Genomic DNA, 17,653 nt, shown 5'->3' with positions numbered 1-17,653 from the left:
CCCCAGTAAGTGAGACTCTGAATCTCAGGAGGAATTACTTCCTAAGTGACCATAAAGGGGATCAATGAACTACTTGGAGATAAGGAAAAGAGCCATTAGTTCTCAAACTGTGGGTATGAGTGTTCTTAAGGACTGCCATTAGGTATGCAGAAGGAAAGAAGGGAGCCAAACCAACAGAATCTGGATGTTCAATTCTACTTCGAACAATACAGCTCCACTGCCATCTATTTAAATGTCCCCTTTAAAATCTTATTTGGACTTTTTGTTAGGAAAAAAAAAATTTTTAGACAACATATCCTTGAGAACAGGGTTTGTATCTTGATTCAGCTATGAATATCTCCCAGAGGGCCCTATACAGAGAAGAAACTGTTTAATGATGCACTGGGCATAATGATCCATATTATGGGATTCCTCAGTGATTCTGGATAAATTATCATCTTGTGGGATGATAATTAACTACTAGAAAAGATGTACAGGATTTCAGTATTCTCTTAACTTATAAAGTCACTGGAAGAACTATTCACCCTATTCAAAGAAAGGGACTCTAATTCAAGATAACACTTTTTTTTTTTTTTTTTAAATAAAACCATCCCACCCACAATAGTAATGTGTTAAGAGTCAAGTAATCCAATTCTGGGCACCCATGACTCATAAAAAGAAAATAATTCTTCCTAAAATAGAATTGGTGAAAAAAATAGAAGGAAATTGAGGACCAGATTTTCCAAAAAGGTAGTAAGATGAAACACTGTGTGACATATATGTAGGAATGAACATTTTGTTTATGGAACCTGTCTTGATATATATTACCTCTGACCATAGTAGCTTTCAAAGAATTGTTCTTTCCATGGCTCTACTTTTTTCTCCTTCTCAATCTCTTGTCGAATTCTCACCTGCATCTCAGGTGTAAACTCACCTATAATGTACCAAAATAAAATAAGATAAAATTTTTAAAAAGGATACTCAATAGAAATATGGTGTTTCCATTTTTTAACTTTGCAGATTACAAAAGACTTGTGCAGGAGTCAAAATACCATCATGTGAAAATAATAGAAATTTCCCAGAATTCTAACAGAAATTTCTCAAAATTCCTCACTGGAAGGGAGCAGCTAAATGCCATCAGGTGAAATAAAAATACTTGTGCACCACTCCATGCAGTTTTCGGTCTCAGCCTGGGCCACTTGTGCCTTTTCTCTGGGCTTTCCTTGTAGCACCTCCCTCCAACACCAAACATCATTTCTCTACAGATTTCCTTTATCACTAACCTTGAATGTTTAATTTCCACTGGAAATTTGATATGACTCTCATCATATGTTTTCAGTAAATAATGCCACTGAGTATTTTATTATTTTAAAGCTCTGTTTCTCTGAGGCGACTTGTATTTTATGCCCTTTATCTCCTACTGCATAATGAACAGCTATGGCCCCGCTCAGAGGCATTTGAGGCTCCAGTAAAAAGAGAGGGAGCTATTTAGGAGTTGCCAGTTTTCTAACTGTCCCAGAAATTGTGCCACTCTAGCGCCTTGGCGAGGAGGCATTCAACATGTCAAACACCCAGCTGCTCGGAACACGACAGTTACGTGCACATACTACCAGCCGCCTTCAGTCCTCCCACTCCATCAGCAGAGAACCGTCCAATGTGCTGGGTAGGCCACCTTCAAGCTGCGGCTTGGAAACATTGGTCTCTGTTATATTCTACCACCCAGGACACCAAGGAGTAAGAGGTAGCAATGGTAGACGTGAAGTTGAAGGTCTCTTGGGGGTAAGAAAACGGAATTTTATCATTTTAGCTCTTGCAGAAAAAAAGTAATCAGTGAGAGAGCCTTTCTACACAGAATTTGCCCCCTAGGGGCAATGGGGTGGCTCAGTTGGTTGAGCGTCCAACTTTGGCTCAGGTCATAATTTATCTCACGCTTCGGGAGCCCGAGCCCCTCATTGGACTGTCTGCTGTCAGCACAGAACCCACTTCAGTCCTCTGGCCCCCCAACCCCTGCACCTCTCCTGTTTGCACTCTCTCTCTCAGAAATAAATAAACATACACAAAAAATTAACCATTAAAAAAAAAAAAAGGACAGAATTTGCCTCCGAAAAGAACAAAAACAAGAGGAGGGAAAATGTCAACAACTGCAGTGAATGTAGATATTAGCTTGTCAGTTAACCCTAAATGCTAGAGATCTGACAAAAAGTCAGATGAATAGCATTCCTAATTGCTCTCCTTACAAATGTATTTACTTTTAATCTTTTTTTTTTTTACGTTTATTTTATTTTTGAGAGAGAGAGACAGAGTGAGAGTGGGGGAGGAACAGAGAGAGAGAGAGGGAGACACAGAATCTGAAACAGGCTCCAGGCTCTGAGCCATCAGCACGGAGCCTGATGTGGGGCTCAAACCCCTGAACTGTGAGATCGTGACCTGAGCCAAAGTTGGAGGCTTAACTGACTGAGCCACCCAGGTGCCCCATAAATTTATTTATTTTAAAGTTTCTCACACTTGTTTTAAGCTATGCCTTGGCATAAATTCATTATGACTTTTCAAGTGCTGGTTTGTATTCCATGTGTAACTGAAAAACAAACATAATACAGCACTGTAACTCTAATTTTACACTCCACTTATTAAGGAGCTTAGTAAAATCTCATTTTAACCTAGAATCACTAAGTCAGAATCTTTAGGACTAGGGCCTAAAAATCTGTTTTTTTTGTTGTTTTTTTTTTAGTTTCCCAGGTGACTGTGAACTCTTGAAGAAACACTGCTAGACTCCATCTGGAGCTAAAACCTGGTTACACACGCTCTGGATAAAGGTCAGTGTAGTGTTTCCCACAGGATAGCTACCTCTAGCCCATGGAAACATCCTGTCCTTTGCCTACCAAAATTGCTCAAAAACTCATCGAGGTGGAGAGGTGCCAATATGCCCTCACAGTGGCTCCAAGTGCATACACAACCTAGGAAGCATGCAGGGTAGAACACTTACCTTCTGAGAGTCGTTCCTTCCAGCCTTGGGCTGCTGAAGTGAAGAACTCATTGTTAAGGGCTGAGCCATTTAACTTCATCAGACCATCTGGACCAACCTGGGTCAAAGAACAAGCCAAGAAAAGCTAACAATGAAAGCCAAATGTATCTTGTGGAATTTGACTTTATTTTAGAGAAGAATGTATACACATTTATACATATATATTTAATTTTATAGAAACATGACTAGATCATACCATTCTGCCTATTACGGATACTCCTGTTTTATCATGTATCACTTTTTTCTAATAAATTTCTTTCCTGATTACCTCTCCTCCCTTATTCCTCTACTCTCAATTCCATTTCCCATTTATTCTACTCAAAGAATCATCTGCAAACAAATACATATACATCTAAGAAGTTCTTTTCTTCAGAGGTTTATTATTTGTTTTGTAAAACTGTGACCAATCTACACACACTCCTCTGAATCTAATTTTTCTCACGTAATACACTATGGAAGTCTCTCCAAGTCAACAGGCACAATGTTAGCCTTTATAATAGCTGCATATTTTTTCATTGTATGTATGCACCTCATTTCATTTACCCAGTTTCTTTTTTTAGCTTTGCTTTTAAGAGAGAGACAGAGAGAGAGTGAGTGCCTGGGAGGGGCAGAGAGAGAGGGAGACAGAGAATTCCGAGCAGGTTCTGTACTGTCAGCGCAGAGCCCTATACAAGGCTTGAACTTACGAACTGAGAGATCATGACCTGAGTTGAAATCAAGGAGATGGATGCTTAACCAACTGAGCCACCCAGGTGCCCCCATTTACCAGTTTCTTAATCATAAACATACACCTTGTTTCCAATGTTTTCCCATAATGAACCAAGCTGCAATTAGCATTCTGGTAAAGATGAACATACCAGTGCTTCTATTTCTGTGGAGTAAGTTCTAAAAGCAAAGCAATATTGTGTGTGTAAGCAGGTATTGTTAGACTATTTTCCAAAAAGGCTACAATTCATATTTCTATCAGAAATATATGCTTACCCTATGAACAACAGATGTTAACCAGACTATTTTCTTTTTGGCCACTCTAATGGGTTTGAAATGGTAATTTCCTTTACCTTGACTACTGGAATTTTATTCACCTTTTTGCATGTTTATTAATATTTAGATTTGCGGGGCGCCTGGGTGGCTCAGTCGGTTAAGTGTCCAACTTCGGCTCAGGTCATGATCTTGCAGTTCATGATTTCATGCCCCACATCGGTGTCTGCTGACAGCTTGGAGCCTAGAGCCTGCTTTGGATTCTGTGTGTCCCTCTCTCCCTGCCCCTTCCCCACTCTCACTCTCTCTCTCTCTCTGTCTCCCCTTAAAAAATAAACATTAAAAAAATTTTTTTAAAGAAAATTTAAAAAAAAATATTTAGATTTGCCATCTTGTGAAATTCTTATCATTTGCTCATTTTTCTATGAGGCTGCTTATTTTTATTATTAACTTGCGAGAATCTTTTACATAGTACTCTTAGTAAAACTAGAACATATATTAAAAATATTTCCCTCAATCAATCTACTGGCTTGATTTGTGATGTCTTCCCAAAAGGTTTTAAGGTTCTTTATATTAGAGATTTTGGATTTCCTATCTTGGTTTAGAACCATAAAATCTTATTTAAGGACATAAAACACAAGATATGAAAAATCTGGACAGAAAAACTTAATAAAATTGCCATTCTCCCCAAAGTTAATATCTATATTTCAATCAGAATTCCTTGCAGATTTTGCATTAACAAAATGATTTTGAAGTACATATGGAAAAAAATAAGAGAAAAATCTCCTTTCCAATTATTAAACATACCACACACAAAGCCACTATAATCAAAACTATTATTACTAGTGTTAAAAGGAATAAAGAAATGAGTGGAAGAGGAAGGTGTGCATGTAAACTAAACACATATTGCATATAACTGAATAAAATATATAACAAAGATGGTATCTCAATCCGTGACAAAAAAATCGTTACATTAAATACATGGTGGAGGAACAAATGGCTATCTGTTATTCAGTGGGAAATAAAGGTGAATCCCAATTTCTGAGCAATACAAAAAAAATTCTAGATAGATTAAAAGTTTAAATGTGGTCAAAAACAATTTTCTGAAGAAAATTTATAACTATTTGGACACCCTACAGATTGAGAAACTCACTTTCTACACCTACCTGGGCCCATATTATGTTCCCCTAGCTCTAGAGCAGAAATTGGTGAACTTTTTTCTGTTAAAGGAGAGACCGCAAATATTTTAGGCTTTGCAACGCCATAGGGCCTCTGTTGTAAGTACGTAACTCTGCCTTGCCGCATGATCGCAGCTACAAACAATACGTAAACTAATGTTAAGTGGCTATGTGCCGATAAAACTTTATTTACAAAAGCAGGTTGTGGGCTGAAATTGGCCAGTGGGCTACAGTTTGCTGACTGCTGATCTGTACTCTAGGGAGCTGGCAGGGGGTTAACAGTCTTCCCTATAAGAACTAATAGTCTTCCCTATAAGAACTCTTATAAGAACTCTAAGAGGTCAGCCAACCTCTGCTTGAATAGCTCAGTGATGAGCAAGTTACTCCATCACAGGTCACTCCATTTTAACAGCTCCAACTGTTAAAAGAAAAATGTTATTTTAACTCCACATTTGCTTTCTGGAAACACAAAAAAGTTTACCTCTTTCATTTGACAGACCTTCAAATATACCTAAAGAGTGCTCCAGTCCCCTCCTATATTCTTTCCTCTGGTTTAAATAATGTTTTTCTACTTTGTGGCTGGGCATTCCATATACAGAAATGTTGTTTTCAATGTTTCATCCTACTAATACCCAGAATTCTATAAACACTCCAAACTGCATCTGACAGTGAAGTTAATTTGAGTTCCATACTTCTATAGATAAGGACATTATTTCTCAAATTACTGTGTGTTCCCACCGTAATCAAGTAAGTCCAACTAATGCCCCAATAAGAATTCCCCACAAGGGCACCTGGGTGGCTCAGTCGGTTGAGCATCTAACTTTGGCTGAGGTCATGATCTCACAGTTTGTGAGGTCAAGCCCCACATCGGGTTCGCTACTGTCATCATGGAGCCTGCCTCAGGTCCTCTGTCCCTTCCCTGCTTATGCTGTCTCTCTCTCTCTCAAAAAAAAAAAAAATAAATAAACATTAAAAAAAAAAAAGAATTCCCCACAGGATTGTACTCTATAGGAAGATGAATAGATAACGTTCAAGATACCTTTTAATTCTAAAACTGTATGTGGCAGTCCTCCTTCTGAGACAGGATAAGGACCATTAGTCAAAAGACCATTCTAAGGAACCTGCACTAGAGTTCTAGAGATGGGCCCTCAGTTAGGTCCCATCTTATTATTCCCAACCTAATAACTTAAGTCTGTAAACTAAAGATGAGAACAATCCTTATTGAGAAATTCTCTAAAAACTTTGCAAAAATGTCAGCCTCCTAACTTGTTCGAACCAAAAACTAGGCATCCCAAACACTGTACTTTCTCCAAGAAGTGTTAAGGTGGGGAAGGCAGGAGCTGGGGACGATCAGCTTACTTACTTCTTTGTCCCTATTGCTGGTTACTACCAGCACCTGACTTACTTGGTCTCCTTGAAAATAGAATCTGACCTGCTTGCACATGTGCTGACTCATAGCACAAGGTGACTGAAAGTGATATCAATGCAGTTGAATAGAAAGATGATTTTCAGAATTTTCAAAAATAGAAATATTTTGTTTTGACATTATAGTCAATTAGCTAGGATAATGTGTGTAGCTTACTCTCCTTTAATCTCTTACTATAAACTAGAGGGATATATTTAGTTTTTTTATTGTGAACTAGGGAAAACCCTTCTTTCTCATCTTGTTTTTATAATGATTAGGAAAAATGGGAGAGGGCCTATCAGATTACTTAGAACACAGTATGTGCTTGGAAATAATGAATTAAAAAAACAAAAACTCAGAATTTAAAAACCCTCAGAATTGAATAAATCTTAGAAAATCAAAACGGTCCTATTATAGAGGAGGAAACATAATTAGACATGGGGCGGGGGGGTGACTTGCAAGTAACTCTTTCTCTGATGAAAGCCTAAGTCTCTGATCATTACCTAATTCCTGACCTAAATCTCCCTGGTCTCTCCCTAGACTCTTCTCAAATTTGATATTTCTTATAGCTATCTCTTTTAAGACTATAACATAATTACTGGGCTTTTAAAATTCTTCATATATATATATAATATTTTAAGTTTACTTATTTTTTCAGAGAGAAACAGTGCGGGAGAGTCAGAGACAGAGAGGGAGAGAGAATCCAAAGCAGGCTCTGCACTGCCAGCACGGAGCCCAACGAGGGGCTCGAACCCACAAACCGTGAGATCGTGACCTGAGCTGAAACCAAGTCGGACACTTAACTCACGGAGCCATCCAGGTGCCCCTTAAAGTTCTTTATTATGAAAACAATAAATGTTTGTTTCTTAAAAATCTAACAAAATAATGAAAATAATTAACACTCTTACCCCTTTCAAAAAATCCATTCAAGAACCCCTATTTAATGTCCGAAATAAGACAACTCTTCTTCCTGAACTCAATGTATTCAATGAATGCCTACCGAGTATGATAGCTACACAAATTTTATTCCACAATTTTGACATTCTGATGAGATTTTTTCCTTTGTAAGACTTACAGGGCAAAATTCTTAAGAACACTTCCATAAAAATATTCTTATTTCTTGTTCAGTAGCTTTGACACCACTTCTTTACGAGCATACATAAAAAGCTATTTAAAAAGTCTTAAGGAGTTCTAAAGGGGATGAGTGAAGAAAGCCTCAGAAGGGTTTTTGAAAACTGCTTATGCTTGAAAATAACGCACCTGACGATCCACCTCTGGAAGGAGTAAAAGCAGTCGCTGCTGGCAATCTCCAGGAAGGACTGAAAAGGTGTGTTTGTTGATCAGTGCTCGTAGATTTGTGTTAACCAGAATGGAGTCTGGTGTCTCAACATCAATTTCAGCACATTTAGTCCTTTTCATTTGCCCTATAAAAATAGGGGAAAGAATCATTTAGGCCTCTTTTACGCTCCTGTTTCTATCTAGAGTAGTTTGCTCTGCAGTGCAAAAAAATGACAGTTGTAACTACTTTAAATATCATGCTGTGAAGAAGGGAACACTTACGGTATTTAGAAATTTTCTTCCAAGACTCACAAAAAGCAAGGTGTGGCACATATGCAAAATGATAAAAAAAAATCCAGAAAAATTCAAATCTATATAATAAATCATATTGGGATCCTTCTTCCCTTTCCATGGGAATTCTTTCATCAATTTTCATTACCTAAAAATGTTATGACTGAACAGCTTAGTGGTTTCAAGAAACTTGGTCACAATCAGAAGGTTATATTCTTTCATAAGACTGACAGATTTCAATACAAAAAAAAGTTTCAAATGTAAATGGCAAAAAATATCATAAACAAAAGACTAACTTGACAAAAATATTTGCAAGCCATGACAAAACTTTTGTGATTCTCCACATTAAAAGTGAATCGATATGGGGTACCTGGCTAACTTGGTCTGCACAGCATGCAACTTTTGATCTGAGGGTCATGAGTTCAAGCCCCACACTGAGCCTAGAACTTACTTTAAATAAATAAATAGGTTGCTAGACATTAAAAAAAAATTTTAATGCATCTACAAATCAAAATGAAAAAGATAATCACCTTGAGAAAAATGAGCACAGGGGATTACAGGCAATTCACAGGTGACTAACCATAAACAGACGCTACGATATTAATATTTTAAAAATTCCAGTAAAACCAATGAACAGTTTTTGTCTATCAAAATGGCAAATACTGCAATACAGTGATGAGATTACACAAAGAAAAAGCTAAGACCACCTTCAAATACTGCTGATGGGGCCCAAATGAGTACAATTTTATTAGAAGAAAATTTGATAATATATAGCAAAATTTTAATGTGCACAGGAATATAAGACTCAGAAATTCTACATTTAGAAACATATGCACAAAGCTACACAACCCTGAATGTGCATAACGTCTGCTCCTGGATGAAGCAGAAACAAAAGTAATCTATTTTATTAAATTTTTTTTAATGTTTTTATTTTTGAGAGATAGAGAGCGAGAGAGAGAGAGAGCAGGGGAGGGGCAGAGAGAGAGGGAGACACAGAATCTCGAAGCAGGCTCCAGGCTGTGTGCTGCCAGCACAGAGTCCAACGCGGAGCTCGAACACGGAGCTCGAACACACAAGTCGCGAGATCATGACCAGAGTCAAAGTCAGACGCTCAATCAACTGAGTGACCCAGGTGCCCCCAGAAGTAATCTCTCTTAAGCGGAAAGAGTTAGGCCCATAGGATTCCTACAAATTAAGATCCAGCGTTATCTCACACAGACTACCTTGACAAACCAACAGACATTCCACTATGACAGAGAATCAACAGAAACCAAAAATAAAAGGTTTAGACCTAAAACTACTGCTATTACTGCAACTGTCATAGATAGAATACAAAATAGCGCTATATAAAAGGATTTAAAAAATAAAGAATGTGATTGTAAAGATGGGGATAAAATCATCAGGAATGAGCACAATCAGGTCTCAGTGAATTTCAAATAATATTAGTAGTAATCATAACTACAATGACCAATAATAGCAGCTGTAAACACTTCTGTAAGGCTTCGTAAGTGCCAGGCACTACTCTAAACATAGACATGTGTTAGCTCATTTATTTTTCATGTAACCCTATGAAGTAGGAAACTATTATTATACATTTCACAGAAGAAGAAAGTGAGGTCCAAAATGGCAAGTAAGTTGCCCAAAATTGTACCACTGATTAGAGTGAAGGAATTTGAACCTAGGCATCATGGCTCCAGAGTCTGTTATTTATCAGTATAGTGTAGAGGCACAGGTATCATACAGTGCATGATCTCTGATTACTAGGTATTTAAGTTAAAAGTTCATAACAGGAACATAAAAATCCCTATATATTTGTATTTTAAAGACTTCATTTTTAAGTAATCTCTATGCCCAGTGTGGGGCTTGAACCCATGACCCTGAGATCAAGATTCACGTGCTCTACTCGCTGAGTCAGCCAGGTGCCCGCAAATCCCTATGTATTTTAAGAAAATAAAAAATTTTTAAGTTTGTTTATTTACTTTGAGAGAGAGAGAGAGAGAGAGAGAGAGAGCGCACGCACATGAGCAGGGGAGAGGGGCAGAAGAAGAGAGAGGGAGAATCCCAAGCAGATTCCATGCTGTCAGCACAGAGCCTGAAGTGGGGTTTGATCTCATGCACTGTGAGATCACGATCTGAGCTGACACTTAGCCAAGTGAGTCACCCAGGCACCCTTAAGAAAAATTTTAAAACTTCAAGATAATTCCTGGGACAGAGAAGAAATCACAGTAAAAAATTTTAAAACTTCAAATTGGATGATATTAAAAACAGAATTTGAGAGATAAAGGTAAATATCCCCCCAATTAAAATAGTACCAAAATATATAAATGAAAAGTAAAGGCTTCTACATTCCCAGCTTTCTACCAAAAGGGACATTTTATTTATATTTTTGTATTTTTTTAAGTTTATTTATTTTGAGAGCGAGAGAGAGAGCAAGCGAGCAAGTGTGCACACAAGCACACATATAGAGGAGGGGCAGAGAAGGAAGGAGAGAGAGAAAATCCCAATTAGGCTCTGTGCTGTCAGTGCAGAGCCCAACGAGGGGCTCGATTCCATGAACCGTTAGACCATGACTTGCGCCGAAATCAGGAGTAGGATGCTTAACAGACTGAGACACCCAGGCACCCCAAAAATGACATTTTTAATTTGAAATGAAATCACAATATACATACAAATTATATTTAGTCTTTTCTTTCACAGAATATCTTAAACATCTTTCCAAACTATCACCTACAAAACTCTTTAAAAAGCTGCACCATATTCCAACATACATACTATGACTAACTTAACTAGGCACCCACTGAGGATCACAGACGTGATCAATTTTTGGTTTGCATAAAACAATGTTGCAATGGCCCCAGGAACTGAGAGCAACATCCTACTATTGCTTCCCCGTGTGACCGATGAAATGAGAGTGCCAGCATTCCTTGAACAGTTTTCATTATTTTTGCATTCATTTTCTACCTTCACATCTGAGTCAAACTGGAGTTAAAACTTGAATTATTTTTTTTAAGTAAGCTCTACGACGAATATGGGACTTGAACTCATGACCGCAAGATCAAGAGTTGCATGTATTACCGGCAGAGCCAGCCAGGCACCCCATTGATTTTAACCTAACTCCTTAAGTAAGACTTAGGAGTTACAAATTAGTCTGTTCTGTTATTGATCAAATAGTGCCCATGGATATTTTTATGTGCCTCAGACAAACTGCTAATTTTTAGAATTTAAACTTCATGTCCTCTTAAAAGTCAAAAGTTGACCTTGGTTTGTTTGTTTTTTCCTTCAGTTTAGGTTGCCACATTCTATCGTATTATACTTGATATCTCAGCTATCTTTATTTTTCTGATTGAATCTGGGACATAAAAATATATACCATTAATTTTAATGAAGTTACAACAAACTATACCAATATTAACTAAAAAAGTTTTGTGTAAATTATCTAATTTAGTTTTATCATTTATATTTTACACAAAATGTACAACTTCTTCCATAGATTTAAAAAATACTCATTGTGGCATGTATTGTAAAAATTCCCATATTATTTCCATTAATGCTTATTTGCATGAGAGGAGATGAACCTGCATTTACTTCTTGGCCATGAGGTGAAAGTTAGATACACCATGCTTTCTTTTTTTATGGTTAATTTTTCCTAGTTTGTTAGTATGCAAGCCAGAAATTTGCAGTCCATAATTTCTCAATTTTTTACATTTACATTTCTACTGCAGTTGAATGAAGATACTAAAATTGTGACTTTGACTGCATTTAAGTAGAATATAGTCTCCATAAGGAAGGAACTTTGTTCATCACCACATCACTAGGAACTTGTGTTTGGCATATTAGTATACCTTCTATAAGTAGTTATTTAATTAATGAATATTTTGAATCCTTGGCAGTGGAATTGATGATCAAAGGGTATGCTCAGTTCACGGCAGATACTGCTTCTAAAGAAAAATGCACCATTTTACAATCCACCCAGAATCAAACCTGATTTTTACAAAGAAGTTGTCTGGTTGCTGGACGGCAAAGAAGCGGGCACCTCAAGCAACTTATTGACTCGGCTCTTAATTTCATCGCTTATACTGTGCCTGGTAATCTTCAAATTATTTCCCCTGCCTGCCTTACACCTCACTTCTAAGCGTCTTCTTGGGGAGCAAAAACAAATTAGATTGGTTCTGCTCTCTGCAGGTGCCTGGACACCTGAGCCACAGCTCCTATGGGACTGGAAATGTCTCTAGGTATCCATATTGTAGCACAATTTTCCAAAAACACCATAATTAAAATTTAAACCAATCCCAGGAAGGCAAGTGTTGGATTTCAAGAATTCTTTCTTCTCCCTTTTCTCTTTTTAAAGATTTTATTATTTTTAAATAATCTCTACACCCAATGTGGGGCTTGAACTCACAAACCCGAGATTAAGAGTCGAGTACTCTACCAACTGAGCCAGCCAGGTACCTCTGGAATTCAGGAATTCTTACTTATTTTGATAAATAATCTGTAAAATCAAACAACAACAAAAACCCAAAGAAGCTGTCTGAAATATTATTAATTCTGTTCTCACGCTTAATAGTGTGGAAGGGTCTGGAACATAGAAGTGGGTATACAATGACTTCTTCCAATTTTATCACCATTGCCACGCTATCTTTTAGCTTCTATTCTGCTTCTGAGATGTTCACCATCCCAATTCCTACATCTTTGTACACGAAGTGTTTTCTTTCTCTCTGGAGGCTTTTTTGGAATCTTCTCATTATCCTGGATGCTTTAAAATTTCAAAAGAATGTGCCTTGGAATGGGTTTCTTTTTATTCATGCTTCTTGACACCAATTGTGTACTTCTACTCTGGAATCTCTGACTTTCAATTCTCTGGAATTTTTTCCTTTTTTTTTTTTGTTTCTGGAATTTTCTTATATTATTTTTCTTTTATCTTACTCCCCGTTCAATTTTTGTTCTTTCTGATGGTCCTACTATTTTATTAAATTTTTTTAATGTTTATTTTTGAAGGAGAGAGACAGAGCATGAGCATGCGACCAGAAGAAAGAGAGAGAGACAAACACACACACAGAATCTGAAGTAGGCTCCAAGCTCTGAACTCACAAACCATGAGATCATGACCCAGCTGAAGACTTAGATGTTTAACTGAATGAGCCACCCAGGCAAACCTAAAAATGTTTTATTTTTTTCTTTTTGAGAGAGAGACAAAGAGGAAGGGAGAGGGGCAGAGGGAAAGAGAGAATCTTAAGCAGGCTCCACACCCAGTGCAGAGCTGATGCAGGGTTTGATCTCATGACTGTGAGATCATGACCTAAGACGAAATCAAGAATCCAACGTTTAACAGACTGAACCACCCAAGTGCTCCTCTGATGGTCGTACTATTTTAGACATTAGACATTCTAGATTGGTATTCCAATTTTCTTACATTCTCTCTCCTTTTGAATCTCTCTTTTGCCCTATGTTTGAGAAATTTCTTTACCTTTTAGTATTTCCATCATAATTTTTTATTTAAGCTACATTATTACTTAATACCAAGAACTCTTTATTTTCTGATTTTTAAAATAGTAGTCTATTCTTTCATGGATGCAATATCATCTTTTATTTCTTTCTGTGGATATTATAGTTTTTAAAGTTGCTTGTTTTAAATTTTCCTGAATTGTCTGTTTCTTCTGTATCTGTATTTCAGATTCTGTGTCTCATGATGGAGGTCTTCAAAGGTGATTGTGAACAATCACAATTGGAAAAAAAAAAAAAAAAGCCTGACTGGAGGGGCTCCTGGGTGGCTCAATCAGTTAGTTAAATATCTGACTTTGGCTCAAGCCATGATCTCATGGGTTCATGAGTTCGAGCCCCAGGTTGGATTCTGCAATGATAGCTTGGAGCCTATAGCCTGCTTCCATTCTGTCTTTCTCTCTCTTTGTTCCTCCCCAGCTTGGGTGCACACATTCTCTCTCTGTCTCTCTCTCACAAGTAAACAAATAAACTTTTTTTTTTTTTTTTTTTTTTTAAAGGCCTGGGGCACGTGGGTGGCTCAATTGGTTGAGGATCTTACTTTGGCTCAGGTCATGATTTCACGGTTCGTGAGTTCAAGCCGTGCATCAGGCTCTGTGCTGACAGCTCGGAGCCTGGAGCCTGCTTCAGATTCTGTCTCCCTCTCCCTCTGTCCCTCCCCTGCTTGTGCTCTCTCCCTCTCGGTCTGTCTGTCTGTCTCTCTCTCTCTCTCTCTCTCTCTCTCTCTCTCTCACACACACACACACACACACACACACACAAATAAACATTAAAACATTTTTTTTTTAATTTTAAAAAAAGGTCAACTGGAAATTTTGGGTACATAGGTAGGTAGGTCTTATAGACAGATGAGCTCCACAGAAGTGTGATCAAGATGGTTTCTTTTTAGACTGCAATCTATAAATTTGGCTGCAGATTTTCTTCTAAGGCTATTCAATTTCTTTAGGTATCAACCCATCCATCTCCTGCTGGAACACAGGTGGGGCTGGGAGGAAGGAAATAGTGGTGGCAGAAATATGCTTTCCTACTAGCATTCTGGAAGCCAAGCAGAAGGATCACTATTAGTATTTGTATTTTTCTTTATTCCCCTGATTTCAGTACACTGCCTCCTTATCTACCCTTAGCCATGAGTGGTATCTTTGAATTTGAAGTCTGTATGGTTTCATTTCACCTCAAAACAAATCTCCTGTCTCCTGCTTGGGTGAAGCATCAATATGCTTCTTACTAACTTTCACAAAAGGTCTTCTTTTCAACCCTAGGCTTCATTCACCCTTCTCCATTATGACACATGGTTATCTCCTATTCTGGAATCTATCTGGTGTTCTGCAGACTTAACTGGCTTGCTTATTATTGGCATCTGTTGCTCAGCTCTGTGAAAAACTCCATCCAGTTTTCATCTTTCAAAATTTGTTGACACTGCCTGCCCATCTGTTGTCTCCTTGTTTTCGTCACCCTTATGGATTTAATCTTTTGCATTTCCATATTCTCATCTTAGTGGGATTTCAAAGGGAGCAGGAAAAAAGGGTCAGTTTTCTGTGTTTAATTATAAGTCCTTCTATCTTTCTGTACACAGAAATAAGACACTAATAATGCTGGACAAAGCAACCTATTGTCAGAAAAAGAACTAAACCACAAAACAGCTGCTGAATTTCAAACACACAGTTGACAAATTAAGATGCAGAACCTTCTTTGTAAATCAACTTACTTGTGTGGAGCCTGTCAGACCTCTGGAATGACTTCTTCCCCAAGCCTAGCAAGGGATTTTCCACTTGAACTGAACAAGAAAAGCTAGAATTTGAGTTCTGAGGGCTGCTTGACTGGCCATCAGATGGCTTTCCTTCCCACATTGCTAAGAGAAAAAAATATATCAAAGACTGGTGACACTGAGGTTACAGACAGAAATCAATCAAACAATTAAATCATTCAACACTAAATAAAACTGCCTCAAACATGAGGCAGTGTGACCTTGCACATGCGTTTTGAGTCTGCAAATTCAGAGTTAAAAAATAAAATAAACTCCCTTCTGGAAGGAAGCACATTATTTGCTTCTGGTGGTAAATTTCCTTCCTAACTAAAATACAAAGCTCTGCAAGACACAGTTTAAATTTGGCAGGCCCATATAATCAGCTAGCATCAAAATTAATTGTGTAATAAAATACAAAGTCTGTATCTAACCCAGTTTAGAGGAAAAACAAAACCAAACAACAACAAAAATCCAAAGGCCTGTTTTTATATCCAATGGAAATTCAAAGGTAGCCTATATTCTCAGGAAGACATTTTATCATTAAAGGAGAAAATGGGTGAAGTTTGGTTTGAGTGTCTTGGCAACATCAGCTTTTTAAGATCACAGATTAGAAGCTTCCAAATATTATTAGGTTAGACATCTTGGAAGTCAGTCACTGATCTCATTCTAACATGCAAATCTCATTGATGTATTTTTTCGTAACTGCACAATGATTTTGTATAAATTTTCCCATTTACCCTGAAAGGATTTATATTGGTGATTTGGCAGTAACAGACTACGTACATAAATACAGCAATTTAAAAATAAATGATATGGTATCCAAACGTGGAAAAACAACACAAAAATACGGGAAAAAGAACTTCCACTGAAAAGATGCCCAAATCTGCCTACCAGGCCTGGCAGAAACAGAGTCACTGGTTGCTTTGACAGTCTTCAGGGAGAGAGTCTGGTTGCAGGAGATGGACATGCTTGGCCTGCATTGCTGTTGCTGCTGCTTCTTCTGCTGTTGCTGTTTTAGAGCCTATAAAAAGAAAACTGGCTATGAGCAACAAAAACAAATCAGTTTTTAGTAATAGCAAAAAGTAAACGACTGCTTTTTAAGTGGTGAGGAGCATGCTGATCATTCAATTTCTTTGAAAGCTATCAAAGTAAACAAAACCTAAATTAAACCAGTTAAACACAAGGCCTGAATGATACTTTAATAAGAGTCTGAGTATTTTTTTGGCAGTATTACTCCTTTAGATAAATGTGAGAATTAGTCATGAACATTTTTAGAACCTAAAAATCACCAGTAAGCCATGGACTTTCCATTTTTGCAGCAGCAAATTAGAGGTTTTCAATCATTTCTGGAAACAAATTCTAAACCCCCCACCAAAAAGATTCCCACTTGCATTAATTCTACGTACAATCCCACTTGCATTAATTCTACGTACAAACGTAAATATTTAGCTTATGTATATTTCAGAGGTGATACATTTGGACAAAAGGTTGTACATAACTACTTATTCTGATCGACTGTAAGAGCAGTAAGATTTGGCCCAATGACCAAATCCTCTGCAATTTACAGCAATGCAATATACAGAAGGGAATAAAGGTTAGAAAAGTTTTGGTTTTTTTTAATTTTTTTTAATGTTGGTTTATTTTTGAGAGAGAGAAAGAGTGTGAGCAAGGTAGGGACAGAGAGACGGAGACACAGAATTCGAAGCAGGCTCCAGGCTCCGAGCTGTCAGCACAGAGCTGGACACGGGGCTCGAACCCACAAACTGCGAGATCACAACCTGAGGCGAAGTCAGAGGCTTAACCCACTGAGCCACCCAGGCGACCCTAGAAAATACTGGTTCTAAGAACAATATGGTTCCTCCTGGCTATTTCAGAATTACTTTTATTTCTATAACGTTTCTAGCTTGTTTCTAGAATACACTACACTCAACTAGTTAAATAATGAATAAAAAGACAGTTAACTTCTCAGATTTTAGTCATGAAAATATATGAAGGCAACTTTTTAACTCAAGGTTAAAAAAAAGAGAAACTAAGAAAGTAAAGATACATTTCAAGAAAAGGCTGGAAATCTATGACCTTACTAAACTGCCAGTTTAAGCTTCAACCTTCAGAGCATCATGCAGAAAAGTGTGGAATAACTGGCCAGTTGGTTCCCATTCCCTCCGCACAATATAGTTTTCTCCTTCCGGTTCCACATTTACACTCATCCCTGCTATACAACAACTGATCTTGACTAAGCTGTCAAGGGAAAACAGTAACTGAGTGAGTCAGGTATCTGGCTT

The 17,653-nt window shown here is 37.5% G+C and overlaps 1 protein-coding gene across 3 annotated transcripts in view; it reads right to left on the bottom strand.

Annotated features, from left to right (window-relative positions):
• Window positions 1–17,653, bottom strand: part of ASXL2 (ASXL transcriptional regulator 2) — a 134,590-nt gene that overhangs the window by 15,521 nt on the left and 101,416 nt on the right. For all 3 annotated transcript variants that reach the window (XM_047853823.1, XM_047853822.1, XM_047853824.1), the window contains 5 exons: window positions 16,263–16,392; window positions 15,333–15,476; window positions 7,823–7,986; window positions 2,963–3,059; window positions 808–913 (listed from right to left, as the gene is read on the bottom strand). In XM_047853823.1, the coding sequence (XP_047709779.1) occupies window positions 808–913; window positions 2,963–3,059; window positions 7,823–7,986; window positions 15,333–15,476; window positions 16,263–16,392 (641 nt within the window). The remainder of the gene's footprint in view (window positions 1–807; window positions 914–2,962; window positions 3,060–7,822; window positions 7,987–15,332; window positions 15,477–16,262; window positions 16,393–17,653) is intronic.

Source organism: Prionailurus viverrinus, chromosome A3 (genome assembly GCF_022837055.1).
Source record: "Prionailurus viverrinus isolate Anna chromosome A3, UM_Priviv_1.0, whole genome shotgun sequence".
Taxonomy (NCBI): Eukaryota; Metazoa; Chordata; class Mammalia; order Carnivora; family Felidae; genus Prionailurus; species Prionailurus viverrinus.
The sequence above is the reverse complement of the archived record's forward strand: the minus strand, read 5'-3'. Positions and strand labels throughout refer to the sequence as shown.